General features: G+C 55.1%; 11 protein-coding genes across 11 annotated transcripts; 6 read left to right on the top strand and 5 right to left on the bottom strand.

Annotated features, from left to right (window-relative positions):
• Positions 1 to 145: 145 nt before the first annotated feature.
• Positions 146 to 2,041, top strand: K437DRAFT_253883 (uncharacterized protein). Its single transcript, XM_013390074.1, has 2 exons — positions 146 to 537; positions 615 to 2,041. Exons 1-2 carry the CDS (start codon positions 394 to 396, stop codon positions 2,007 to 2,009), a joined length of 1,539 nt encoding a protein of 512 aa, XP_013245528.1. The 5' UTR covers positions 146 to 393; the 3' UTR covers positions 2,010 to 2,041.
• Positions 2,042 to 3,766: 1,725 nt separating this feature from the next.
• Positions 3,767 to 6,220, top strand: K437DRAFT_161792 (glycoside hydrolase family 5 protein). The gene is made up of 2 exons (XM_013390075.1): positions 3,767 to 4,266; positions 4,353 to 6,220. The coding sequence occupies exons 1-2, from the start codon at positions 3,925 to 3,927 to the stop codon at positions 5,862 to 5,864; spliced, it is 1,854 nt and encodes a 617-aa protein (XP_013245529.1). The 5' UTR covers positions 3,767 to 3,924; the 3' UTR covers positions 5,865 to 6,220.
• A 1,710-nt stretch (positions 6,221 to 7,930) lies between these two features.
• Positions 7,931 to 8,768, top strand: K437DRAFT_266359 (uncharacterized protein; the record flags this gene model as incomplete). Its single annotated transcript, XM_013390076.1, has 2 exons — positions 7,931 to 8,359; positions 8,454 to 8,768. The coding sequence occupies 2 exons, from the start codon at positions 7,931 to 7,933 to the stop codon at positions 8,766 to 8,768; spliced, it is 744 nt and encodes a 247-aa protein (XP_013245530.1).
• A 430-nt stretch (positions 8,769 to 9,198) lies between these two features.
• On the bottom strand, positions 9,199 to 11,073 carry K437DRAFT_253886 (putative PDA1-pyruvate dehydrogenase alpha chain precursor). Its single transcript, XM_013390077.1, has 4 exons — positions 10,859 to 11,073; positions 9,956 to 10,647; positions 9,459 to 9,887; positions 9,199 to 9,381 (listed from the first exon to the last, which is right to left on the bottom strand). Exons 1-4 carry the CDS (start codon positions 10,928 to 10,930, stop codon positions 9,315 to 9,317), a joined length of 1,260 nt encoding a protein of 419 aa, XP_013245531.1. The 5' UTR covers positions 10,931 to 11,073; the 3' UTR covers positions 9,199 to 9,314.
• Positions 11,074 to 11,962: 889 nt separating this feature from the next.
• K437DRAFT_272212 (uncharacterized protein) lies at positions 11,963 to 14,221 on the top strand. Its single transcript, XM_013390078.1, has 4 exons — positions 11,963 to 12,879; positions 12,947 to 13,016; positions 13,101 to 13,216; positions 13,298 to 14,221. Exons 1-4 carry the CDS (start codon positions 12,284 to 12,286, stop codon positions 13,758 to 13,760), a joined length of 1,245 nt encoding a protein of 414 aa, XP_013245532.1. The 5' UTR covers positions 11,963 to 12,283; the 3' UTR covers positions 13,761 to 14,221.
• On the bottom strand, positions 13,822 to 15,580 carry K437DRAFT_253889 (uncharacterized protein). Its single transcript, XM_013390079.1, has one exon. The coding sequence runs from the start codon at positions 15,239 to 15,241 to the stop codon at positions 13,871 to 13,873; it is 1,371 nt and encodes a 456-aa protein (XP_013245533.1). The 5' UTR covers positions 15,242 to 15,580; the 3' UTR covers positions 13,822 to 13,870.
• Positions 15,581 to 15,729: 149 nt separating this feature from the next.
• K437DRAFT_253890 (uncharacterized protein) lies at positions 15,730 to 16,851 on the top strand. Its single transcript, XM_013390080.1, has one exon. The coding sequence runs from the start codon at positions 15,826 to 15,828 to the stop codon at positions 16,774 to 16,776; it is 951 nt and encodes a 316-aa protein (XP_013245534.1). The 5' UTR covers positions 15,730 to 15,825; the 3' UTR covers positions 16,777 to 16,851.
• Positions 16,852 to 16,901: 50 nt separating this feature from the next.
• K437DRAFT_253891 (uncharacterized protein) lies at positions 16,902 to 18,079 on the bottom strand. The gene is made up of 2 exons (XM_013390081.1): positions 17,498 to 18,079; positions 16,902 to 17,429 (listed from the first exon to the last, which is right to left on the bottom strand). Exons 1-2 carry the CDS (start codon positions 18,034 to 18,036, stop codon positions 17,090 to 17,092), a joined length of 879 nt encoding a protein of 292 aa, XP_013245535.1. The 5' UTR covers positions 18,037 to 18,079; the 3' UTR covers positions 16,902 to 17,089.
• A 150-nt stretch (positions 18,080 to 18,229) lies between these two features.
• On the top strand, positions 18,230 to 18,875 carry K437DRAFT_161943 (uncharacterized protein). Its single transcript, XM_013390082.1, has one exon. The coding sequence runs from the start codon at positions 18,424 to 18,426 to the stop codon at positions 18,751 to 18,753; it is 330 nt and encodes a 109-aa protein (XP_013245536.1). The 5' UTR covers positions 18,230 to 18,423; the 3' UTR covers positions 18,754 to 18,875.
• A 364-nt stretch (positions 18,876 to 19,239) lies between these two features.
• On the bottom strand, positions 19,240 to 20,521 carry K437DRAFT_220188 (Pkinase-domain-containing protein; the record flags this gene model as incomplete). Its single annotated transcript, XM_013390083.1, has 5 exons — positions 19,240 to 19,639; positions 19,712 to 19,874; positions 19,941 to 20,014; positions 20,090 to 20,346; positions 20,438 to 20,521. 5 exons carry the CDS (start codon positions 20,519 to 20,521, stop codon positions 19,240 to 19,242), a joined length of 978 nt encoding a protein of 325 aa, XP_013245537.1.
• A 603-nt stretch (positions 20,522 to 21,124) lies between these two features.
• K437DRAFT_253895 (seryl-tRNA synthetase) lies at positions 21,125 to 23,947 on the bottom strand. Its single transcript, XM_013390084.1, has 2 exons — positions 21,515 to 23,947; positions 21,125 to 21,431 (listed from the first exon to the last, which is right to left on the bottom strand). The coding sequence occupies exons 1-2, from the start codon at positions 23,900 to 23,902 to the stop codon at positions 21,324 to 21,326; spliced, it is 2,496 nt and encodes an 831-aa protein (XP_013245538.1). The 5' UTR covers positions 23,903 to 23,947; the 3' UTR covers positions 21,125 to 21,323.
• Between the last annotated feature and the right edge of the window lie 238 nt (positions 23,948 to 24,185).

Here is a 24,185-nt window from a genome sequence, read left to right on the forward strand (position 1 = left end):
AGTGAACTTAGCTGTAGGAATGAGAGTTGCAAGTCCAAGGCACCGAGTTATCGCCAGTGCACTCAACTCATTTTTTGGATTGGCTGCGCCCACACTCTGAATCTCGGGCATAGCCGGTGCCATTCAAAGACATCCTCACCACAATAGACTGTTCGACAACTCCAATTGTTGGAATTGTCTTGAAAACAGGCATTGACTGGCGTGGATTCATCAATGCTGCGCATGGCTGTTGTGAATAATTGACGAAGTCGCCCGCTACCATCACCAGATCTTCAGCTTGGGAGGCACTGCAGGCCTGCAACGTGCGCCATGCTGAATGGGCAGAAAGCAATTGGATCCTGCTGTTGACATCGCTCGTGTCCCTGACTAACACCGGAACGCGATGTGTGCAAGATGGACTCGGCCACCAGTTCGGACGCGGAGCCATTCTGTCTCATCTGCTTGGGACTGATAGTCGACAGGACGATCCTCCCTTCCTGCTCCCATGGCCAATTTTGCTTCAACTGCATACACAAATGGGCTGCTTTGCGGCGAACAGTGAGTGGTGGCTAGTGCAGCGCTTCTTTCTCTTGACGAGGACCTTGTGTAGAGACTGATCAGTATGCTCCGTACAGTGTCCGCTTTGCAATGCCCCGATGGGTCCGTTCCTCATCCATGACATACACGGCAAGCACGACTACTCAAGATTCTACCTGCGACCAGCACCTGAGACGACCGTCGACGAGTACTTTCGACACCTGTTGGCAAGCACGCCATCTTCGTCACGCCAGCCAGCTTTGTCCGAGTCGACACAGCGCAGCCGCAAAGGCCACCGTGGGAATTACCAGTGCAGAGACGGTCGCGCATTCTGCTCCCCACCTATATCCGAAGCAACACTCGCCGAAGCAGGGTTTCAACGGGTGGACGAGGAAGTAGCGTTCAGGCGGCGCATCTACCGTTGTGAAGCGTATGCAAAGCATGTGGGCTGCAATCGCTATTCGCGCTATTCAGCTCCTCTCAAACCTGACCAAATAGCCAAGGATACCGATGCGCAACATCGAGCGACAGTGTTTATTCGGCGGGAACTTCGTGTGTGGCCGAACCTTGATATCGAATTTCTTACATCCTATTGCGTGCAGATTCTCAAAAGCATCGACTTGCAATCCGATACTGCGCTTCGCCTACTTGGCGATTTTTTGGGCGACGAAGTGGCACATCATTTCGTACATGAAGTCATACATTTCCTCAGGAGTCCCTTCAGAACGCCACAGGAGTGGGATCGGACTGTGCAACATGCTCCGCCCTTGATCGAACCTCATCGCGATGGCAACAGACGACGGCACGACGAAGAAGCAGACCGCAGGTGCGACAATACCATGCACGGACGCACAGGCAAGCGAAACAGTGACGGTAATATAGAACGGGACTACCCAACGCGGCCATTCTCGGATCAGGAGCCATCGCGAGACTTTGGTTCCAATCACGACGCGGCGCAGCCACCGTCGACAAGGAATTCGTGTGAGACCGACGTTCTGTCAGCAATGGCAGAGCAGCCGACTTCGTTCCTTTCGAAAGCATCACCTTCATTGTCACGTTTGCCTTCTACTGAGCGCAATCGGATCCTTGCCCAGCGCCAAGAAGTGAGTCAGCGACGCGCGAAGCATCTAGCCCGGCTCGAGCGAGAAAAGCAGCAAGTGGTTGCCACCCCCCCACTTCAAGCGCCGAACACAGCGGTACCAGTCACGCATACAGTCAGCATAGAGTCTGCTGCTCCATATGAGTTCACCTTCCCGCAGCGGATCCCATCATTAGAAGCAGAAAGGGCAAAACGAGAAGAAGAGCTCCGTGGGAAGCTGAAGAAGAAGAAAGAGGAGAGGCACGAAGTGGACATGTGCAGGAGAGCTAGGGAAGCGAGGCTGAAGTGCCTACTATTGACCCAGCGACGGAAGGAGGGAGAGCTACTCAACGCAACTGGCGAACGACATTTGCGAGATGTCATGAGCACAATGAAAGGCGAACTTGTAGACTAGGATTTCCTTATTGTAACGCATGTACTGAGCATGGCAGGCGTTGCAAAGACCTACGTGGTCATTCGCTCGGACGGAGAATCTTGCAAATGATGCCCGGTATGCCGTTTAGTACATGTCCAGGTACATAACAGAGAAAAGCGCTTGCTGCGTCTCGCGCTTTGAGCTCACTGCTATGTATACGGAATCTGTGCCCAGCGGAGGCTATCTGTGAGCACCTGATTGCAGACCAGTCGCTATTGATCACACTGTTGCTGAATGTGGCTTGTCCCCTCATCAGCGCATCGGCAGATGGGTTTGAAAGGTGCAATGACGACGGGTTGAAACACTGAATACGGGGCGAACATGAATCGTGTAGACGATGGACATAGAGAGAGTGATGTGGATGACATTGTCAACTTGCTTGGAAGCTGTGGGATCTGCTGTGATACATTGGAGGATTTCGCCGGAGAGAACTGAAATTGACTTGCACTACATTTACCTGAAAACCATGGCCTCCGCCACGGGATGGGCCACTAGAGCCTCCACTGCTGGGCAGTTCGCAGTGCGCACATATGTACGTACAAGTACATGATGCTCGTGACGGGTGGCCACTTCGGTCCCGCGGACCTGCGGCAACCTGCGATGTCCGTAATTTGAAAAAACGACTGCGGAGGCCCGGAACGCTGGACTCGAACAAGCTTTAGCCTGGAGTCATGGACTGTCGAGCCCCGCTGACTGCTGGATTGCCTTTGGCTGGTCGGGAGGGGTGTCGATTCGTGTAAAAATCTGCAGTCCACCAGAGCCTACTCATCGCGGGGAAACAACTGCAAGCACAGCGACGTGGGGCTGTAAAATACTCTTCAAATTTTTCTGCTTAGTCCAAGCACTTGGGTCTCATGCAGGCTAATACCATATATTCTAACCGGGAATGGGGGTGGAATGGCATGCGGCCTGCTTCAAGGTGCCCATGCGCACTTCAGACTTGTAATGCCCACTCCCTTGCTGTTGCAAGCCCACTTACATAACCAATGCCCAAGTCATGGGCCAAGGACGATGGTCTCAATTGAACAATCTGGAGTTTGGCGGCTGGCCATGTGGTGGTCACTGTTATGACTTGATGAACTCTGCCTGGTCCATGCAGACTGTGAGATCGTGAGGCGTGAGGCGTGATATGTGAGACATTCTGGGAGAGTGTAGGAATAGCATCCAAAATTGGGTTGGTGCCTCGTTCCTATCTTGGAAGTCAAGAAATGGGCACAGACCTCGAAAAGATCTCATGGAATCCGATCGCTGAGCATGTAAGCAGCTCCGTGCATGCACGCGCCTACAAAATACAAAGTGAAAATACTTAAAAGATCCCGGACGCAGGACAAGTCAGCGACTTGTCCAGTGCTGCTTGCCCCCCACCACCTGAATACTTCCCCGAAACTCGTGAATGTTTTTTTGCCCAAATTTTGGTCGATTGCGCTGAAGCCCCAAAGGTGTCGGGCTTCCGAGCGCTCTCCACTCTCCACCAACAACACTCGCAGGAGAGATCCATCCGCATTTCCCCATCCTCAGATGCTCAACGACGTCGGCACCTCACCTAATCCACTTCCTGACCCCTATCGAATTTGGTAGAAAGCATATGTTTGGTCAACTCTTTCCTCCTCATTCTCTCACCGCCCTCTCTACAGCTTTCTCTCATACCCATCCTCCCTCGTTTCGCTCTCTCCGCTCACGTCTCAAAGTCATCGACTTGGCAGCCCAGTCGTAATCGTCCAAGCAGCACCGAGTCTAATTCCTACCCCCATTACCGCTACTCGGCGACGGCCTGCAGCTCGCAAGCGGTTCAAATCCCCTTACTTCCAATTGATCAACGAACAGACATCTGGTTCGGATTATTCATTTAAAGGCGCCCTACTTGTTTCTCCTTCCATCGAATCCATCCGCTACTATGTCATATGCTGACCGCTCTCAAACACCTGAGCCAGGGCTGTACCCCCACAGCCCGGGCAGCGCCACGCCCCAATACCGATACAGCACGGCGGCTGACAGCTATAGTCCAAGTGACGCTGAGAACGAGAAACTCTTCGGTGGAGCAGCTGCAGCAGGAGGCGCCAAAAGACCAGTCAGCACCCTCATGCAGCAACTCAACCTCGACGACTCGGCGCAGCCGGGGTACATCCCTGTCGCGACAGGCACTCCAACCGCACCCAACTTTTCTATCTCCGAGGACAAGTCATCAAGCGAAATGTACGAGCAGGGACGCGGTAGGTTTAGCGAGTCATATCCCTACGTGAGTTTCATTGTTTACGATGGGGAAGATCGTTGTCCATAGTTCGGGACAAACATTGGCTGACTCATCGATTTCGCTGCTTGCAGGCCCAACAACAATACCGGGACGCACCAACGCAGGACAGTGGATATGGCGTGCTGGAACAATCTTCATCTTCACCAAAAGCCGGCGCTGGGCGGAGCGGCTTCGCAGGCTTCATTAGGCGTAAGCCAGTTTTTCTTTCGCTTATCGCCCTGCTCATTCTCGCTGCCGCCGGTGTAGGTCTTGGTGTTGGCTTGACGAAAGGCCTGGCCAATAAGAAGGCAACAACTGGCGTGACCGGCCTTGCAGACTCGGATGGCAAGACCAGCCCAGGGGGCAGCAGCGGCAGCGGCCACAACGGCGGGAGCAGCGGCAGCACTGCACCCAAGTTGGACAGCTCAGGCAATGACCCTTCCAATATCAAGCCCTTTGCCCCCTGGAACTACTCAGATCCACAGGCCAAAGTAATTGGCGTTTCACTTGGAGGCTGGCTTGTGCTCGAGCGATGGATGTATGAGGACTGGTTCACGGCGAATGCTGGCAACGACGCACTGGACGAGTGGTCGTTTGTGGCAAATACTGGCAAGAATGCGGCTAATCTGCTCGAACAGCACTGGAGCACCTGGGTCAACGAGTCAGATTTCGACACGCTTCTTAGCGTCGGCGTCAACCACATTCGCATCCCGCTCGGCTTCTGGACTATGATCCCGACCACGGGTGGGGAGCCGTACATCAACACGACCCAGCTTGATCATCTCGAGCAGGTGCTGGGCTGGATGTACAAGCGCAACATGCGTGCGCTAATCGACATGCACGCCATGCCGGGCTCGCAGAATGGAGATCAAAGCAGCGGTCACGTCTCCACCCCGGGATGGTTCTCGCAGGACAACCAGGCCCGCTCGGACACCGTCATCGATAATTTGATTAGCTGGGTGAATGCTAGCCCATACAAGAGCGTCGTTTCTTCCATCGCCCCCGTTAACGAGCCCTGCGGACCCGGACAAGCGACTTCGGACAGGCTCAGTACGTACCAATCATTCTTGGGGCGGACGTACCCTAAGATCAAGAAAGCTGGCTTCGCGACGTGGTTCCACCACGGCTTTGTGCAGAACCCCTCTTCCTACTGGAATGAATATGCTTCGACGCTTGACCCGGCATGGGCCGTCATCAACGACAATCCTTACCCTGGATACTTCCCCGCCGTCAACGACCAGAGCACTATCAACAACAGGGTCTGCAACAACATACAAGGCTGGGCATCCTTCCCTATTCCCGCAGTCATGACCGAATGGTCGCTAGCTAGCGGGATCCACGACGCCGACTGGAATCGGCAATACTTTGCCACGCAGGCCAGTGGCTACGCTTGGTCGGCCGGCTCGATCTTCTGGAACCTGCGCATGCAGAACAGCAGCAACCCAGTGCAGGCTGCACCCTCGGCTGTGCAGTACCAGTACTCGATGATTGACCTGATCAACAACGGCATCATTCCCAAGATCAACCAAGGCCAAAGTGCGCTAGACTACCTCCGCGCGCTGCCTAACCCGGCGTGCGGCTCGATCAAGCTGAGCAAATGGTGAGCTTTCTGAAAGCGAAGAGAAAAAGGGAAACGTCTGGCACGCCTCCTTGGCGATTAGACCCGGCCCATCACGTCAGCTTTGTCGAGCTTTCCCCGAGTTCCTTCTATTGGTACACAAGCATACATGCAATAAAACGGAAAGCCAGCACGCGCATCGAACGGTCATGAGCAAGCATCGCATCACTCACTCAGCACATTCTGCGGACCCCACTTCTGGACAGATCCACATATCTCGCCGTCCCACGTCATCTCGGTGAGCAGGAGTTTGAGGATTGCTCCTGACCAGCCGCAAAACACATCCATCACATTCGCAGCCGCCTTGCTACATACACCCTTTACGCCGTGGGATTCGGCGCCCTGGCGCCCCTGACTCGACCTGAATACCTTCCCAAAATTACCGACACCTTGTAACTAAGCGGATTAGCATCAGGCCGCACTCGCAAACTCGCCATCAGTCGCATTTCCTACGATTTCGCCTGGTGGCCCGATAGTTGATTGTCTACCAGACCGCACCGGTTCTCTCTCTCTCATTCTTTCCCCTCACGCACGCTCCTGGGATTGTAGCTGTACTTTTATCTCAAGATGCAATCTCCTAGCAGAATATCGTTTGGCGACCAAAGTCCATCGTGACTATATGGTGACTCGTGACTCGTGGTGAGTTGCGGACTCGTGAGCGCGTAAACATCGTTGTCATCTCGTCGCTCCAGGAACTAGGTCATATCGGCCAGCGCACAGCTGCACAAGGCTGCCTATGTCGGGAAGCCAGCTGAGGGCGTGAGATAGTTTGGAGACAGAGCAAAGAGGCAGAGGTGAGACGGGGCTGCTGACTGGCTGACTCTCTCTTCAATTGACAAACGGGAGAAAGGGAGAGTCACCTTTTGCATTCTGGAGCCTGGTGTGCACTCTTTGCTGCTGTCTGGAGTCCTCTGGCGTCTTGAGAGATGTCCAAAAGGTCGGGAGACTGTTGTGGGAAGTGAGAATGCACTGTGGCGCGTGGCTTTTCTGCAAGTGGATTGTGGCGAATCTGCTCATACACACATACGCACTCACAGACTCTTGGCCGTTCGCAGAGACTGGCGCTGGTCACGTTATTCGACTGGAAGTCACAAGAATGAGTTGGAGTATCCTCGGCGTCTTGACACCATTCCCATCCATTCAACACCGTCTGATGCTGGCGCTGGAAGGCCAACAGCAGCAGCAGGCACGGCATCGCAACATGGCTAAATCTTTAACAGCGTGCCTACTGCGCAGAACTACAGTTCCTAATCATGTCGATTCTCTCCGAGGCTCGCCCATCGCCCCATCCTATTACATGAACAATTCAGCCGTGTCCGTCGCCCGTTGGACACTCTGGTCCTCTCTGCTCCTATTGGCATTTCTCTTCGATGGTCGCAGGTCAATGCATACCCGTCCCGAAGCTCGGGCACACTTCGCCTTCATAGCGTGACTCTGCGTTGGCTACTGGCTGCGAGAGCGTGACCATGGGCCGCTGATTGGATTCGGAGCGCGACTCAACACCATTAAGGTTGAAGCACTAAAGGCTCTTGTCAACTGACCAGCTCTTTCCTATAGCCTGAGCCATTTCCTCTCTGATAACCAAACGTATCGCCGCCGTGCCGTCTGGCTTACTGCCCAACAAAGCTCACCCTTTCATCCCCCCCTCCTGGCCATAAATGTGCTACCTGCATATCACGCGTTAGCTGCACCTCGAGGCTCCCGCGTCTCCGCGACCGGCTTGACGTACCAAATAGGATCAAGCTGTATGCAAAGTTCGCAGTGCCGCTCGAGCTGCTTTTGCAACAACGGATTTGCGCGCCCAAGCGAGCCAAAGGCAAGAACTGCCGCAAAGGATTAGCTTGCACGTAAGGTACATGCTACAAGCGCGCATGTCTGGGCAGCAAAGATCAGTGCAATGCAGTTCCTTGCTCACAGAGTGCGCGGTGATCGTCTGGATACTATGGCCGGAGCGCGTGCAAGCCAAAGGGGGGCCTTCATGCGTCGTGCTACAAGGACGCAGGGGGTAAGAGCGGGACCTGCCAGAATTGCAAGTGCGCCACAGGATTGGCGATGTCGACGCCGACGCCAACTTCGAGCTCTGGAAGCCCCTTTGGGGCCCTATCCACCAGCGTAGCGGCTTCCATCGCTGGCGCCAGCCTGCCCGATGGTGCAACGCCAGACGGCGACTTCTCCACCGGCAGTTTCAGCGATTTGACACCAGTCGGCAGTGTGCAGTTCGTCACAGAAGTCGCTGCCATTTCTTACGCTCAATACAACATCAGCGCCATCCAGGGAGTCGGGATCAGCAAGGCAATCGACAGTCCTTCTCCACGTCGGCATCAAGCGCCGGACCCTTCCATGACGCAAGCGACGACAGCCACGTACCAGTACCAGGTCCAGTCTTTTTCCATCGAATCTGGCACACGCGGGAAGACATGCTACATCGGCTGGCAGCTCGACGACAACCTCAGTGGCAACGTGCCCATCACCGCCGTCGATGTCAGCTCCAGCTGGAATACGGGTAGCATCCGTGCAACATGCCGCTTCTCCCTGACCTGAGCAGCAACTGCCGGTTTTCGAACTGCGCCTACAGAGTCTCTGCCATCATCAACATCGCCAAGGTCGGGCCAGCGCAGGCCACCCGGGCGACCCTGACCCCGCCTTCGCTCGGGGTGGAGGAGATCCGGGCTTTGAAACGGGCTCGCTGACCAATTGGGGCGTCACGGGCGCAAGGAACGTGCACAGCAGCACGCACGCCGCCAAGATGACCGTCAACGCGGGATACGCCAACGCTGCGATCCTCGGCCAGTCCTTCAATGCAGCTGGCGCGGCGACGCGATCTGCAGACCATTCAGCCACGCCAAGCATCGACACTGAGCAGGGACATATCTCTCTAGTGGAAGATTAAAAGATTCATCTACTCGACACCTGGCGCCGAACATCGCTATTGCTATTGGCGCAGCGTTCCGGATAACACGCGGACGGCGTCAATGCGTTCGCGACAAGCAATCTGGCGGATGGGTGGAAGCAAGTACAAAACGCTCAACTTTCAGGTTCCCGCCTCGGAGGTTGCGAACCCACATCCTCAATTCGTTCGACGTGGAATTATGGTGCAACAGCGGTATCATTGCCGAGGTCATTCTGGATGACTTCAACGCTGTAACTTGTACAGCCCGTCATCGGAAAGGTGAAAAGAGACGTTACGCTTCGCTTCTGCAGCATATTTCCCATATAGTGAATGCGATGTATGCCAACATAGGTCCATTCGCTGCCTGTGGTAGAACCGCCAAAATAACGTTCACTTGATTTCTGCGTCGACAACCGATGTGATGCAAGCGTCTGTCGAAATGATCTGGATGTATGCAATGCGGATTATGAAAAGTACACGCAACATCTGGCTATGGCTGCATGCTTCATCAGCAAAGAGACAAGCAGCGAAAGCTCCACCGAGCGTTCACTTGTAGTAGTGAACCTCCTCGCGCTCGCGTCCCCTCATGTACGCAGGCTCGCTGCCAGGGTAGCTGTGAGGATAAAAAGATGATAGCAAGGTCAGTGTGAGATGATCGGGAGATCACGCAAATTCGGCAGGGCCACTCACTAGATGTCGTCCCACAGCGTCTTCTCCGCAGGCCAGTCGCTCTTTTTGGCCTCCTCGACAGCCTGGTCCACCTCTTCCTTGGCGGCCTTGTCAATCTTCTTGAGCGACGACTCGTCGATGACGCCCCACTCGAGGATCTTGGACTTGAGCCCCTGAATGGGATCCGAGGAGGAGCGCATAGCCTGGATCTCGTCACGTGTCCGGTAGGTAGTGCCCGGGTCCGAGAGCGAGTGGCCGCCATAGCGGTAGGTGACGAGTTCCATGACAAGCGGGCCCTTGTCGGAGAGCGTAAACTCGCTCGCGAACTTGGTTGCCGCCGCAACGGCGAGAACATCCATCGCGTTAACTTGCAGGCCAGGGATGACGTCGCCACGGGTGTAGTAGGAAGTGTTCATACTGCTGCGCTCGGCTGGCGTGCCCATACCGTATCTGCAGAACAATGGCAAGTAAGACTTTATACCCTTTTCAGCAGGGCCTTGTACACACTGCCAGCTCACTTGTTGTTCTCGCAAATGAAGACGCAGGGAAGGTTCCAAAGCTTGGCCATGTTGTACGCCTCGAAAACTTGACCCTGGTTGGAAGCACCGTCTCCATACATGGCGAAGACCGCGTTCTTGTCGCCGTTGTACTTTTGCGCAAAAGCAAGACCAGCTCCAACTGGGACTTGCGCACCGACGATACCATTGCCGCCAAAGAAAGTGGGCGTGAACATGTGCATCGATCCACCTTTACCCTTGCTAATGCCCGCTTCGCGACCGAAAAGCTCGGCAATGACAGACTTGATCGAACCGCCACGCATGACGGTGAAAGGGTGGCAGCGGTATGCTGTGATCAGCTTGTCTTCCGCCTTCATGGAGGCCTCCATGCCGATGGCAACGGCTTCCTGACCGATGGCCAAGTGACAAAACCCGCGAATGAGCTTTTGCTTGTATAGGCTGTCTGCAGCCATTTCCATCCTGCGCATCTTGACCATGCTCTCGTACATCCACACGAGCTTCTCCTTGGAAGTCTCGTACTCGAGTGCGGGGCCACCTCCGTACCCATCCAACCGGTACTCTTTGAAAGAGTCTGGGGAGAGCTGGACCTTGAATGCGTCTGACTGGGACTCTGGAATGCTGGACGGGTCGGCCGAGGAAGCATCCGCAGTGATGTGGACAGAGCGAGAAGACGCAATCGACGAGCGGAGAGACTGTGTGAGAAGCAATGGATGGGACGCATTAGCATGCGGCTAGAGGCGGTCTGTTATTGTAATGTGGCCAGTGTGATGAGCTTCCGACTGGTCCCCCCCCTCATCCCCACGCTGGTAAACACCCAAAGGACTGGAAGCTATTTCTTCGCGCTACGCAGATGAATGACCGATGTCCATCGAGTGAAGTGTATCATAGAAAGACGCAACTCACCATCGATGCTCTGCTCATTGCTGTCGCCCGTGCTGGGCGAAGCAGCGAGCGCAGCGAAGAAGCTGAAGCCATGGCGGAAGTCAGCAAGCTGCAGAAGAAGAGTGGCGAAGGGTGGATGAGGAAGCTGCAGAAACGAGAGAGCCAACCAGTGTGACTTCCAGCAGCACGGGCTCCTGCCAGGCTATCGATAACAAGGAACGTATCGCGGAGGGAGTGCAACTTCAGGCAAAGGGAGAAGCGCAAGCCAGATCCAAGATTGGCGGTCGAAAGGATGTCCTGTGCGAAGATGGTGGGGATGAGATCTCGCCCCAGCATGCTGCACATACAGCTGGCGCCCTTTTCTCGCGTGCAGTGCCGAAATTTCAGTTGGGAACCCACAGGCTGATTTTGGGATCCACAACGCGCACTTTCCGAGTCCCGAAGATGCGAGCGTTCCGCCCCCTTTTCGTTTCGTCGTCTTGACTTTTCTCCAGTTTTCTATTTTGTCCTCTTCTCCAAATGCTTCGTGTATAACTCAAAACCCTATCCCCCGACGGCGGGCCTGTGGTCGGATTAGCATGACAAGGTCATGTAGGAAGCCACTCCGCTACCGCACACAGGGCACGCATGGCAAGTGCATCGTCGGATCCAGTGCCTCTGTCACGGTGGGCTTATCCAAGGATTCCCTTGGAAGCCTCACCGCTGGATACGATGAAGTCATTGCCACGTGCGCTGGTGCGGTGGTCGTCTTTCTCAATACGGACAGGACGGCAAGAGCAGGCTTCATGGTGGAGAGAGCACTTTCATTTGCGTAGGAGAACACGAAAAGGATGATTACCCATTATAGAGTCAAGCACGGATCCATCCTCTTCATTGAGGATGATGCCGAGAGCTTCGAAAGAAGCAAAACTCCTCTGAACCAAATCTCCCTAACTTGGTCATCTTCAAGTCGATGACTCATATGTGCTGCGCTCTCTCCTGGCCTAGACTCCAGCTCCCATGTTAACCCTTGTAATCTTATAAGTTGAACATGTCTCCCTTCCAAAAAAATATATAAGCCCGTGCGCCCCAGATGTACCGTAGTAACCCAAAAAGCCACCCCAAGTTACAAAGCTACAATGTATGGTTACAGTCAATTTACTTCGCCCCCGTCAGTCTCACCTCGGCTGCTTGTCATGGACTGGAGGATAAGCGGGAGCCGCAGGCCTTGATGGCGGAAAGAAGATTGGAAGGAATCCTTGAGCGACAAATCCTCCTGATGATCCAACGCGGATCCGTTACTAATGCAATGATGCTTCTGAGCTGCTAAGCTTTGTTCTGCGCGGCGTTTGAATGTTCCATGCACAACACCGTGCTCCGGCTCTGCAGCATTGAAAGCAAAGAGCATCTCTCATCGGCAGGGGAAGCGCTGGATAGCACAGAGTGCTCTAGCGACAGACGTCCATCATGTCACAGCTCCTCCACCTCGGCATCTTCACGGGCGGTCTCGTGCTAGGTGTTGCTGCAGGGAGCGCAGTTGTTTCCAGGTCCGGCATATCTCAATCTAACAAATCGCAAGCCCACGCCCAAGCTACACCTGGGCAACCCGTGGTGGCTTCCGGGGGGTCTGCTTCTTCCCCGTCGCCGAGCGTTGTAGTCGACAGCGGAAGTAGCACGGGCGTGCTCCCGTACTTTAGCCGTGATATCCTCAAGCACAGCCAAGTTGTTCCCGGGCCGATCGCTGATCTGCTCGAGCACCAAGCGTACATTAGCGCATATGATCGCAGACTGCGACACCCATCGTGGACGGCCGAGCACTTGACGGCTGCTTCCCTCCTGGCCGCACCTGGACCACCTACCCCTGCGCAGATAGGCTCCGCCTCGTCCCAACAAACCTCACAGCCAGCTGCCCCCGGCAACCGCAAGTTTTCGGTATTCAAGGAGGATGAGCGCATCCCAGAGCTCTTCAGAGCCAAGCTCGCGGATTATTTCAGGAGCGGGTACGACCGAGGTCACATGGTACCCGCTTCCGATGCCAAGAGAAACCAGGTCGCAATGGACGAGTGAGTGTTTTTCAGCAGACATCATGAACATCTGGAATACATCAGCTCACATGCAGCAATCATATAGGACCTTCCTCTTGACAAATATCGCGCCGCAGGTTGGTAAAGGTTTCAATCGAGACTATTGGGCGGGAGCGGTGCGTCTCTCAGTGTGCAGTGCAAGCCTTATGCATGGCTCATCGTGCTAACACATACCACCTTGCTCAACTTGAATCACACAGGAAGAATTTGTCCGCAGTTTAACGAAGAAGTTCTCCGATATCTACGTCTTCACTATACCTTTGTACCTCCCGCAGCCAGATCCGACGAGGCCGGGGAAATGGCGGGTCACGTACGAGTAAGTTGGACTGCAGAGCCGACCACGTTTCTCCACATTGCATGCATCTGAGATCGGAGCGCATCTTCCCTTTTTACCTAGGGTCATCGGAAATCCGCCAAACGTTGCAGTGCCGACGCATTTCGCAAAGGTCGTCCTCGCTGTCAGTGGCCCGCAGAGTCTTCCATCGCCAAGCACCACGGCACCAGCGCCTGTGCCGGTCAGCGGCAGGAATAACGCGGCAGGAACCTCCTTCCTCGGCCTGCAACGCACAAACAGCTTCTCGCTCGCAGCATTCGTCATTCCGAACGCTGCGGTACCCAACCATGTGCCTTTGACTAGCTTCATCGTCCCTGTCGACTCCGTCGAGCGTTCCGCCGGCCTTAACCTGTTCCCGCCGGCGATTAAGTCCAGCGCGAAAGCGTTGTGTGATGTCGTCAAGTGTGATATTATCGTCCGTGACTTCTCGGATAGAAACGAGCAGATCGCCAGTGGCTCCTTTCCGAACCAAAAATACCCCCCGGGTAGCAGTAGCGCACCGCAACCCCTTCCAGCACGAACGTGATTGAGTTCATGTCACCGTATGTCCACGGTATCACAGCGCATTTCAGCCCGCCACAAGCTGCGAGGGTTAGTGATAGCGCCGAATGTACATTACATTGCACCTGCTGACGCTCAGAAAGACTGGTCTCTCTTGCCCATGTCCCATTCACGTGTCTTGGGATATCGCATTTCTATGAGCTCTGTGCTAGAAGTAGGCTTGCGGCTGTCGCTAGCCTCTTCTCTGACACTTTGCAGCTTCGACCGATGCGGAGACGGAGAAGGCGATCGAGAGGGGAGAATATCACTGTGATCGTGCCCGTGGGTTCGATCTCCTCGTTCGCTGTCTCTGCTTCGTTTTTTACTCTCCTTGTGCCTGTCCCTGCCTGAACTTCCCTTGCGTTGACTCGTTGCACCATCGTCCTCGCTGCTGCTGGAGGCGCGAGACCGGCGCTCCCTCCTCCTACGTCTCTCCTCGCGTCTCGCTTCCTTCTCACATCGCCTTTCCTCTTTCTCCAGCCGCCGCCGCTCGGCCTTCGCATCCTCTTTCTCAAGGATGACGCTAAGCATTTGATCCCAGCCGGCATCGCCTACAAGGCCTGTTCTTGGGTCTGTGACTGCTTCGATCGAGTCTCTTCCAATGTCGAGACGCGGATCGTAGTCTGCGGCAAAATACTTATCCATCTTGGACGGTGGCAGATCTGCAGAATGGCTGACATTGCCTCTTTCGGGGAAAATGTCCCTGGCAGAAGTCTTTCTCGGTGGCGGTGATGCAGAGCGGGACCCGCCTCGGTAACGGTGGCGTCGTGGCGCAACAGCATCGCGCGTCCGCTCTTCGGAACGGTCCCGAACGCCATGTCTTGATCTTGGCATACTGGATTGAGCGGGTTTAGCGCCCCTAGGATCGTCAAAGATCACTTCCCGACTGTGCTCTGAATCTTCTTCATCCGAAAATGCTCGCATCTTGCCTCTCGCTTTGGCATCTGAATGGCCCATTCGAGTTGACATTCGCGTTGACGGTTGTCGAGGATGTCCATTTTCCGGCACACGGCCCAAAGCCCTCGTGCAGCGATTCGGTCCTTCTTGTGAACGATTCAAAAGGTCTTGTCTTTTGGGGCTGCTTTGAAAAAAGGTCAGGTCGCTGTCACCGTGCTGCTCCGCCCGTGTCCGCTCGCGCTGTCCTGCATGTGCTTCCTTTTCGAGATGGCGAATCACAGAACGATTGTGGCCTTCAGTCGCGCGGATCAAGTTACTCAAAAACTGCTTATTGGTGGGAGCAGCTCGAGTTGTCGATGGCTCCTCCCGAGCGTTGCGCGACGAACTGATGGTTGGATCATTGCGCTGCTTGGCCTCTTTCGCGATCAGGTCCGCAATGTACCTGTCCAAATCGTCGCCTTTGAGGCCGGGTGGGATGGATGAAGCATCCTGCCCGAGCGAGGAGCGCACAAGGTTGGACACGACATCTGAGAGGTGGGATCGCGGCCTTGTGTTGCCTTTTGATGTCATGTTGGCCACATTAAGGATCTATCCCCTTCAATATACGAGATAAGAGAAATGATCAGGTCGTGTCACACGCTGCTCCTCGTGATCAATGATCGCCAGTCGTTTGCAGAATTGAAAGTCAAAGAAGGGCTTGTAGGGTGGCAAACATATCATCTTGCAACCCAAGCATCGGTACGCAATGGCCCACTGAGGGTTTGATCTCCCAATGACGCTTGAAGATTCGGGTCGACCAGATCATCTTCGATCTCGGCGACTCGGGCCATCTGAAGCACAGCACTCAGATCAGTTGTATAATGAGCGTCGCGGGACTCGGACTCCAGGCGTCGAGCTTTTGCCGTTTCGCGTCTCTCAGCTCATATCCTATCTTGGCTCTCTTTTCGCGCGGCAGGGAGACCTCGGCATCTTTCGAATGTAAGCTCGGCATCTTGATTCAAAAATTGCCTCCGAAAAACAGACATCTCCAATAAACCGTTTCTCAACTGGCTTTCTAACATTATGCTCCTTGATGCGAACGTGGCGTGGTCATCGCGTTCTCTACTCCAGGACCACGATCGCACGAGGAGGTACAAGAGCGACTGTCTAACAAGATGGACGCTCCACTACAAGCTTACACTGAAAGCAGCCAGCGAAATGGCCGAACCGGTCCGTCTGCGCACAAGTCAAAAGGCAAGGGCAAGGGGAAAGGCAAAGCAAGCTCAGCACGTCCAGCCGGCCCGATCAAATACAGCAGGAGCGCCAGGCGCGTGAACACCGTGACGTTCGACGATGCGGCGCGCGCAGAATACCTCTCTGGGTTCCACAAGCGCAAAGTCCAGCGCAAGGAGAAGGCGCGCAAGTATCTAGAGGAGCAAAAGAAGATCGAACTTAAGGAGAATCGGCGAGAAGCTCGGGAGGCGCGGAAGGAACAGGCCAAGGAGAACGTCAAGGCTGAGCGGGCGCTTTTCGGTGATGCGTACGAAGGAGGGCTAGGAGAGGAGGAGGATGGCAAAGGCGGCAACGAGGTAACACCAGAAGGTCCAGAAGAGGAGTACGATTCAGATCAACACTTCACTTCTGTCGTCGTGCAAGATTGGGATCCGGATGCAGATCCAGATGATGCAGGGCCTTCGAAAAATGCTGCACAGCCGGTGTTGACGTCTAGCAACGACCCGGCGAAACGGCGAAAGAATGGGAGGGAGCACAAAACAGTGCCACCGGCCAAGCCAGCGACAGCGGCCATTTCTGACCTCATCGAACCAGAAGCAGAGTCAATACTGCGTGAAGCAGATCAGATTCTCTCGCAGCACCAAGCGCATTTGGCTGATGCGTCGTCCTCCAGCAAGCCAAAGGCATTCCACTATGAGACGGCGGCCGAGCGTGCGGCGAACCGATTAAAAGTGCGTGAGAAGAGAGCCAAGCAAGCTGCCAAGCGCAAGGAGGAGAACCGCGAGGCGCTCAAGGCAGGATCGAAGAAGGGCAGCAGCAAGCTCAAAAAGGCGGGCAAGCGAGGGAAGGGCGGGATCGGCAGCGGCGCCAAGAAAAAGGCCAGCAAGTCGTAAAGAGCGACTCTTTTTTCCATCTTGCTTCACAATGCTGTTTATTTGTCACGCGCGCAATAATGATCATCACGCGGCAGTCTCTCGCCTGCGTTCAAAACGATCGTAGGTTTGCTTTCGAGTACATGCTTCAGATTGGGGTCTGAGGAGGATACTGTTTGAATAGTTTACAGTTGGTTCGCCAAGGGTTGGATCGCGTTAGGAGCGGTCATGGGGGTTGCATGCATGTGAACAATCGATAAGAGGGCGCATAGTAAAGGAGGGCTGTGAAGGATCGGGCATGCGCATATCACGAGAGATTATGTCCTCAAGATCGTCAGAAGCCTTCCTCCATGTTGGCAAATTTGCCAAATTCGACACTTCGCCACGGGGCATGCGTTTCCGCCTCGTCATCGAGGTCAGCGAGGTACGATTGCATTTGCTTGCTGCCTACCGGCGCCGAGGCGGCGCTGCGGCTGAAGGGAGCGCGAGGATGGTGCTGTAGCGTACGGCCGGCGCTAAAGGGGTGGGCACGCGTCGATACTGGTGGAGCGAACGATTTGGTATGTGCAAAAGAGCGTTTGGGCAGCGATGAGATCGTGCGTTGCTGTGAATTTGCGTCTGCCTCCATTTCCGAGCCGTTGGACGAGTCTTGTGTCGAGGGTGGTGATGAGTTCCTGCGTGCGGTCAAAAGACTGATAAGTACAGCTGGAGGGAGTTGAGCCATTGGCTCGGCGATGCTTACTCTTCTTCTTCCTCGGCCCATCGTGCGAAGACCGAGTCCTTATCGTCTTCGCCTGAAGCGTCGCGCGTGCGCTTTGGGAGGACAGGCATCACGCTGACCTGATCGAGCTCATTTAAGGTACCCAGCTCCTCCTTCTGCCATGCCCACGGGGCCGAACGCTGTCTGCCGTAGCCCCCTTCCACGTCCGCCACGTTGGCCAAGGGCTGGACCTCTCCGACCCGTTGATCAACTGGCATGCTCTGCGTTCGCGCAAACATCGAGCTGCGCTCATTCAGCCTTTGCAGAAAGGAGCCATGGTCCTCGAAAATGGCGTGACTTGCGGTCGAAGCAGCGCTTGTGCTGGTATTGGAAGGCGACTTGTAGCCTTGGTGAATCCGGAAACGGATATTGGCAGGATAAGTGTGCAGCCGTTCGAAGAGATCTCGCTCAATCCGATTGTTGGCCGTTTCCGAGCCGGTGTAGGACCCCGCTGGCAGAGAGGAGAGCGGGGAAGAGACGGCGGGCCGCAGGGCTTGGCGCTTGTCGATATGTTGATCCATCTCGTAGATGAGCACCCACGCTGAAGGTTTCACCAATGTTCAGCGAGGTCCTCGCGTTGGCTGGTCCCCACGAATGAGCCTTGGGAGCTATTTACCTCGACATTGGCTTGGGCTGAACTCGACAGGGGGGATCGTGACGAATCAAAATGAGAGGCGAAGAGGTGGCGAATGTGTCGCGACGCGCCTGCTCCGCTTCCGCGAGCACACACCCTTACGCGACGTGTCACAGTGCCGTCACGTAGCGAGCACTTGCAATTCTGTCAGTACAGCAGGGGCCAAGATGCCAGGGTTGGGTGTTTGTTCCCTTGCAGGTTATTAAAGGCTCTCGTAAAGAGCATTGTAGGTGGCCCCTGAGTGGAGTGTCTGGATGTCGAACTACTTCACCACATGTGCTCCAGAAAGATACCTACCTGCGCCAACGCTGTCCGTATGCGTGAACTGGCCGCCTGCACCCCCTGCGCCGTTGCCTCTGGTCTGCGTCTGCGGCAAGGAGGGGACGCACGGAGGGCAAGTCTCAGCCAAGTCATATTTGTCCTTGCTTGTTGCCAATCGCGGCCAGACCCAGCTAACTTTTGTTCTGTGGTTGCCCTCTCCACGGCCAAGGCGCTTCTTCTGCCCACCCGCAGCCAGGCCTGCAGCAGCAATCATAAAGCAGCAGGGATAAGCCATCTGACTCGGGCGTTCAGGTTTGGCTGTACCAGCCGGCGCGGGGTGTGATCTCGGTTCCGGCTGCTCTCACTACCGCATTGTCGCAATGGTTCGCAAGCGTGAAGTCCGTTTAGGCATCACTGCCGAACCCAACCAGGAGGTTCTTCAATGCAGATTATCATGAAACTGAATGCTACTCATAAGAGCAACGCCCATAATACATATCATTTAGAGGATCAATGGCTGAACAAACCAGCTCGGGCAGGGAAGAGGGCGGGGAAAAACAAAAGATATGTGCTGGAAGCATCATTGTGCTAGAACATGCGAGGGTGCATCCTCCTGTCAAGCCAAATTGAACATGGGGCGGACGCATGATAATCAGGCCATTTCGCGACTTCGAAGAACATCCTAAATATGCGCAGACCACTAACCATATTTGTTTCCTCGATAACCTTGCGAATCTTGTCCACTTCGCTCCTGTGTGAAGCGCCGCTAAAGAATAACCCACGTGGTCAAATAAGCTGCGACAAATAACTCCCACGACGCGCAAAGCACTCACTCTGAAGAAGCCTCGGTCTTGAGCCGGTTGATGAGCCTGATCCCGTTGACGGCCTTCCTGAACGTCTTTTTCGCATTGAACGCCGTTTTCATACCCGGTAGCAGATCCATCTGTGCGCCTTGGACTTCGACAGCCTGGATCGCGAGCCATGGATGTGAGAGCGCCTGCGAAGCGGTCATCCGCACTTTCGGGTCGATCACGAGGAGATTCTTGATAAAGTCTTTTGCCTGGGTTGACACACCTTCCCAATACATCACGGGTGTGAATGAGTAGTCGGCGTTGATGATCGCTTGCATCTCTTCCATCGTCGAGTCTCGGTCAAAGGGGGTGTAGCCACAAAGCAAGAAGTATGTGATCACACCGATCGCCCACAAGTCCACCGGCTTGCTGTGCCCACTGGTGGATCATTCAAGATGACGAATCAGAAATGGTGCTCAGGTAGCAGCAAGTATAGAAGAATGGACAAACCTTTTCTTGAAGATTTCTGGTGCCATATATCCTGGCGTACCGCAAGTGGTGCTCAGCACAGTCATCTTGTCGTCGTCGACCACCTTTGACAGACCAAAGTCTGCAATAAGAAGTTCAGAATCCTCGCTCTTGTCCTTGAAGAGCAAGTTCTCTGGCTTTAGGTCTGGAGGTGGTGGAAATTAGAGGGATAGATTCACTACAGCGTGCCGGTATTGCGATTTTCCCTCACCTCTGTGAACGACTCCTTGATCGTGCAGGTATTTGACAGATTCCACGATCGTCTTGACGAGGTGCGCAGCATCCCTGCAAGTAAGGAAATGCGAGTGGAATCAGCGCAGGCCAGAAGCGAGGTATCGGCGCGAAGTAGCGTGAACTCACCTTTCGTAGTAGTTCCCTCTTTCGCAGATCCTGTCGAACAGCTCTCCGCCGGTGCAGAGGTCCGTGACCAGATAGAGGTTGTTCATCGTCTCAAAGTAGTCGACGAGTGTGACGATATGCTTGTGCCCCTGTGAGACCTTCTTGAGCGCCATGATCTCATTCCGGACCATGTGCTCCCTGCCTTCCATCAGCCGCTTCGAGATGACTTTACATGCAAAATAGGCGCCATCCGAAATGCGCTGGGCTTCTTTGACAACCTGGAAGCAGTCCACAAAGAACGAGCCGGGAGACTCTTGAGATCCCATCCATGTGTGAACTCCGAGAAAGTCAAGATCAGGTCACTCTCACAGCATATGTGCCTTGCCCCAAGGTCCTCCCTGTCTTGTATGCACACGGCACCGTCTGTGGCTGCTGCGGCCGTTGCGAAGACATCTTTTCCGGCCTGTACTATGGAGTATTCGTCTGCCAAGCGTCAGGTGGAGGGGCTGACTGATAATGTCGGAGCTGAACGTGAAGAGCGCGGAGCCGCCTCGAGCTTTGGGCGAGCGCAACTAGCTGATCAATGCAACACTTCGTTTCAATCGGTCAAGAGGAACTTCAAGCGCAAATAATACCTGAAGACGTGCCCTTCAATGGTTCTTCTGTGCTTGCAATGTACTATAAGGACGGTAGAATGTGTGCAATACAAATCCAGGGAGAAACGATCGACGTCTGGACAAGCTGCGACGACGATACCTGACGCTTCACACCGCAAAGTGCTGGGAGCAGCGGGAATTGCATTCGAGGGTTGTGTGTTGCATAGTGTGCGCCGTGATGGGGTGGGGCGCTGGGCGCCGGGGTTCCTTGTGGCTTAGGCACTGTTAACCGCGCTGCCCTGCCCGCCCCGCCCAGCCGCCCCAAGCGCTCAGGAGAGGCGCTGCCGTAGCGCTGCTAAATTCGGGGACCATTCTCGCTCATGGCTAGTTATTCGGCTTACTTACCGAGAGCGCGCCCTCTTCTCAGTCGAGGTGGAGAAGCAATGGAGCAAGGTATTATCGACACTCCATCAATTCATCAAATGCGTGGCCGCGACATGTAGAAGCATATACAATGACTGGGAGGCTTTCGCACAGTTGACAACCGTGAGGGCTGTTAGCCCGAGCAACTGCGGACGCAGCCTCAACCTGGCAGGTATAAAGCCTTAGAATGCCCTCTGCTGAGCCGGGCGTGACAGCCTCTGCGGCTGCGAAGACCTTTACTTGTGTCGTATTCTTCGGACAAGCCTCTTGCAAGGCTCAATGGCTGCACGCGAGAAAGCGGGCGCCAGCGCAATGGATGCGCCTATCCGGACGGGAAAGAGAAGCTGCGTATGCGGAATAAATCAGCAGGTTTTGGGCGTCAGGTCTCCTGCAACAAAGTGGCATATGGGGATTCGGAACTACTCGCCTTGATAATGACGTAAGCAGCAACTGCGTCTGCAAAGGCACCGGCCAGTACTTTGCTGGCCCCTGCTCCCGTTGCTTGATCCTCGTCGGTTGGCGCAACATCCTTCTGGAAGCCAAAGTACCCTTTTCGTCGTCCATACTTCTCCGCACGTTTCATGCCCTCGTCCAGCCAATCCTGCAATTTCGCTGTCAGCCAGAAGTGCTGTACTGGTTCGGCAGCGCCGCTTCCAAAGGTGGCCTTGTCTACAGCGTCTGTGTCGAGTTGCATGAGGCCGGGAAAGAGCCAATGGAGCACTGTCGCGCCTATCCCGAGAAAAGAAAAGAAATAGAATAGCACCACCAATGGCAACACGGCTGTCAATTCGTGGAGGATGAGGAGTGCCATCACCAGGCTGGCGGGATCGGTCCCAGTACGCTCAGCAAGAGCACGAACATGAGTAATGGCAGACCTGATGGGAGATTCCTTTGGCTTGTGCGAGGAAGCGCTGTATGAGCGCCTTGGTATTCGCGGGATCTCGCGTGCTTGAAGGGGGGCGGCGTATGGCAGGTTGCCAATAAACGGTCGCGCACCGATGCGCCCAAAGTACGGCTGCAATGGCCCTGGCAGCCACTCGACATTTAAATCTGCCTCTCCTCCTAACCAGAACTTCCGAAGGCAAATTGGGAGGCGCAACCTGCCACCTTCTGCTCTCCCGTAATTCTCGAGCAGTGCCACGACGAGTCTTGGGATCGCAGCGGCTGTCCCGTTGAGAGTGTGCGCAAAGTCTGCCTTGCCATCGCTGTTGCGCGTCTTGTGCTTGATGTGCAGGCGACGGGACTGGTGGTCGGTGCAGTTGGAAGCAGAGCTGATCTCACCCCAGCTTCCGCGTCCTGGCATCCAAGCTTCGATGTCGTACTTGCGGTATGCGCTCGCGCCGAGCTCCTCAGATGGCATGTTGAGCACGCGATATGGGATTCCGAGCGAGCTGATGATATGTTCTTGCAAGCTTCGAAGCTCCTCTAGTATCTCGTCTGACTGTGAGGCATTGCAGACGACAAAGAGCTCGGCCTTTGCGAATTGGTGTACGCGATAAAGACCGCGCGTGTCGGCGCCACGGGCACCGGCTTCGGCACGGAACGAGTGAGACAATGCCACGACCCGCAGCGGTAGCTGCTGCTGGCTCAATGACGAGGATCCGGAAGATTGCGCTGTAGTCTCTGTCGCGCTCGATGATTTTCCCGTTTGCAGAGGCGCGGGGAAAGTGCGGCCGGCTAGCAAGGCGGCGATCGAGATTTCAGCCGTACCCACGAGGCACAGCTCCTCTCCAGAAGAATCTGTACGGCTCGTACTGACAAAGTACGTCTGACTCGCCTGCTCGTCTCGAGGGTTGAAGCCGCAGCGTGCCGCAATGTCCGTCTTGACCACCTCAGGCGGCGAGACAAGCACGAAGCCGCGATCGCAAGCTGTGGCCAATGCGTATTGAGCAATGGCGTGCTCGAGCATGGCGATGGTTCCGAGTAAAAAGGGCCATGATGACCCAGTGGAGACGACACCGGAGCGCAGATCAATGCCACCGTGGCCACCTACAACGCCGTCCGCGACAGCCAGGTGGTCGGGCGCGGTGTCTCTCTCGATGGGGGAGGGATCTGCCTCCGCGATGGTTGCATTCATATGTTTGTCGAAGCCTTTGGGTAGCAGATGCGCAGGCCCTCCAATACCTACGATACGAGCATTCGGCTCAGGTCCTCGCGGCGTGTCACGATGGGTTCGATTTGGCAGTCGAAGTCGGAGCTCGAGGCTGCGTGCCAGCAGCTCTTCTTGTTCCTTTGCCATTTCCTTTCCTTCTTTCCTTGCATCAGCTGCTTCACTCTGCGCCTGTTGTAAGGTCATTTCTAGCGTGACCTCTTCTTTGTCCGCCTCCTTGCTGTCTGCCTGCTCTTTCGCTCGCATCTGCAAAGCCCGCACTGCCAAACCAAGTGTCTTTTGCTTGGCCGAAACAGCCGCATGGCGCTCCTGCAGGAGCTTGGAGCGCTGTCGCAGGTACCGAAGCTCCTCGAAATCTTCTGGTCGGAATGCAGCTTTGCGCAGTGCCACTTCCTCCGCCGCGGCAAGTAGGTCGGGCTCGTTCCAGGACCAGTTTGTGCCTGGTACAGGAAGCCGCGGCGGCCCGGCGCCTGCAGGAGTGTTACAGCCCATGTTGTCGTCGGCCTTACTGGCATATAGCCGGCGCTGACCCACGGGCTTTGCCCGGTTCGTTGACGAAACGGTCCTGCATTGGCAGACACATGCTTGAGCAGTCGGAGGCCGCAACGTGGAAGGGGTGGAAGATCCGAGGTGGTTCCAAGAGCCAAGTCGTCGCGACGGCCGAGCTTCGGCGCGAAGAAGGTCAGACAGGCTTCGGAGAGCCATACTCAGCACAAGCGAGTATGCGGTGCATACCCCGTTGAGAGTCGGCTCAGAGGATTGAGTGTGCTGTAGGTACTCAAATGCGAGAATGAAGAGCCAGAAATAATGCCGAAGACACGTCTCGCGGGTGTTTGGCCGCACATCGCGTCACAATTAACACCACACGCCAAGACGTCTTTTTCTCCAACTTCCTAAGCCGATCCGGAGGCAAACAGGAAGGTGGTGCATGAGGCAAATAAATCTAGCAGCATTAATCGTGTATGATCAAGTACAAATGGATCTCTAG

This window comes from Tilletiaria anomala (genome assembly GCF_000711695.1).
Source record: "Tilletiaria anomala UBC 951 chromosome Unknown K437scaffold_7, whole genome shotgun sequence".
Taxonomy (NCBI): Eukaryota; Fungi; Basidiomycota; class Exobasidiomycetes; order Georgefischeriales; family Tilletiariaceae; genus Tilletiaria; species Tilletiaria anomala.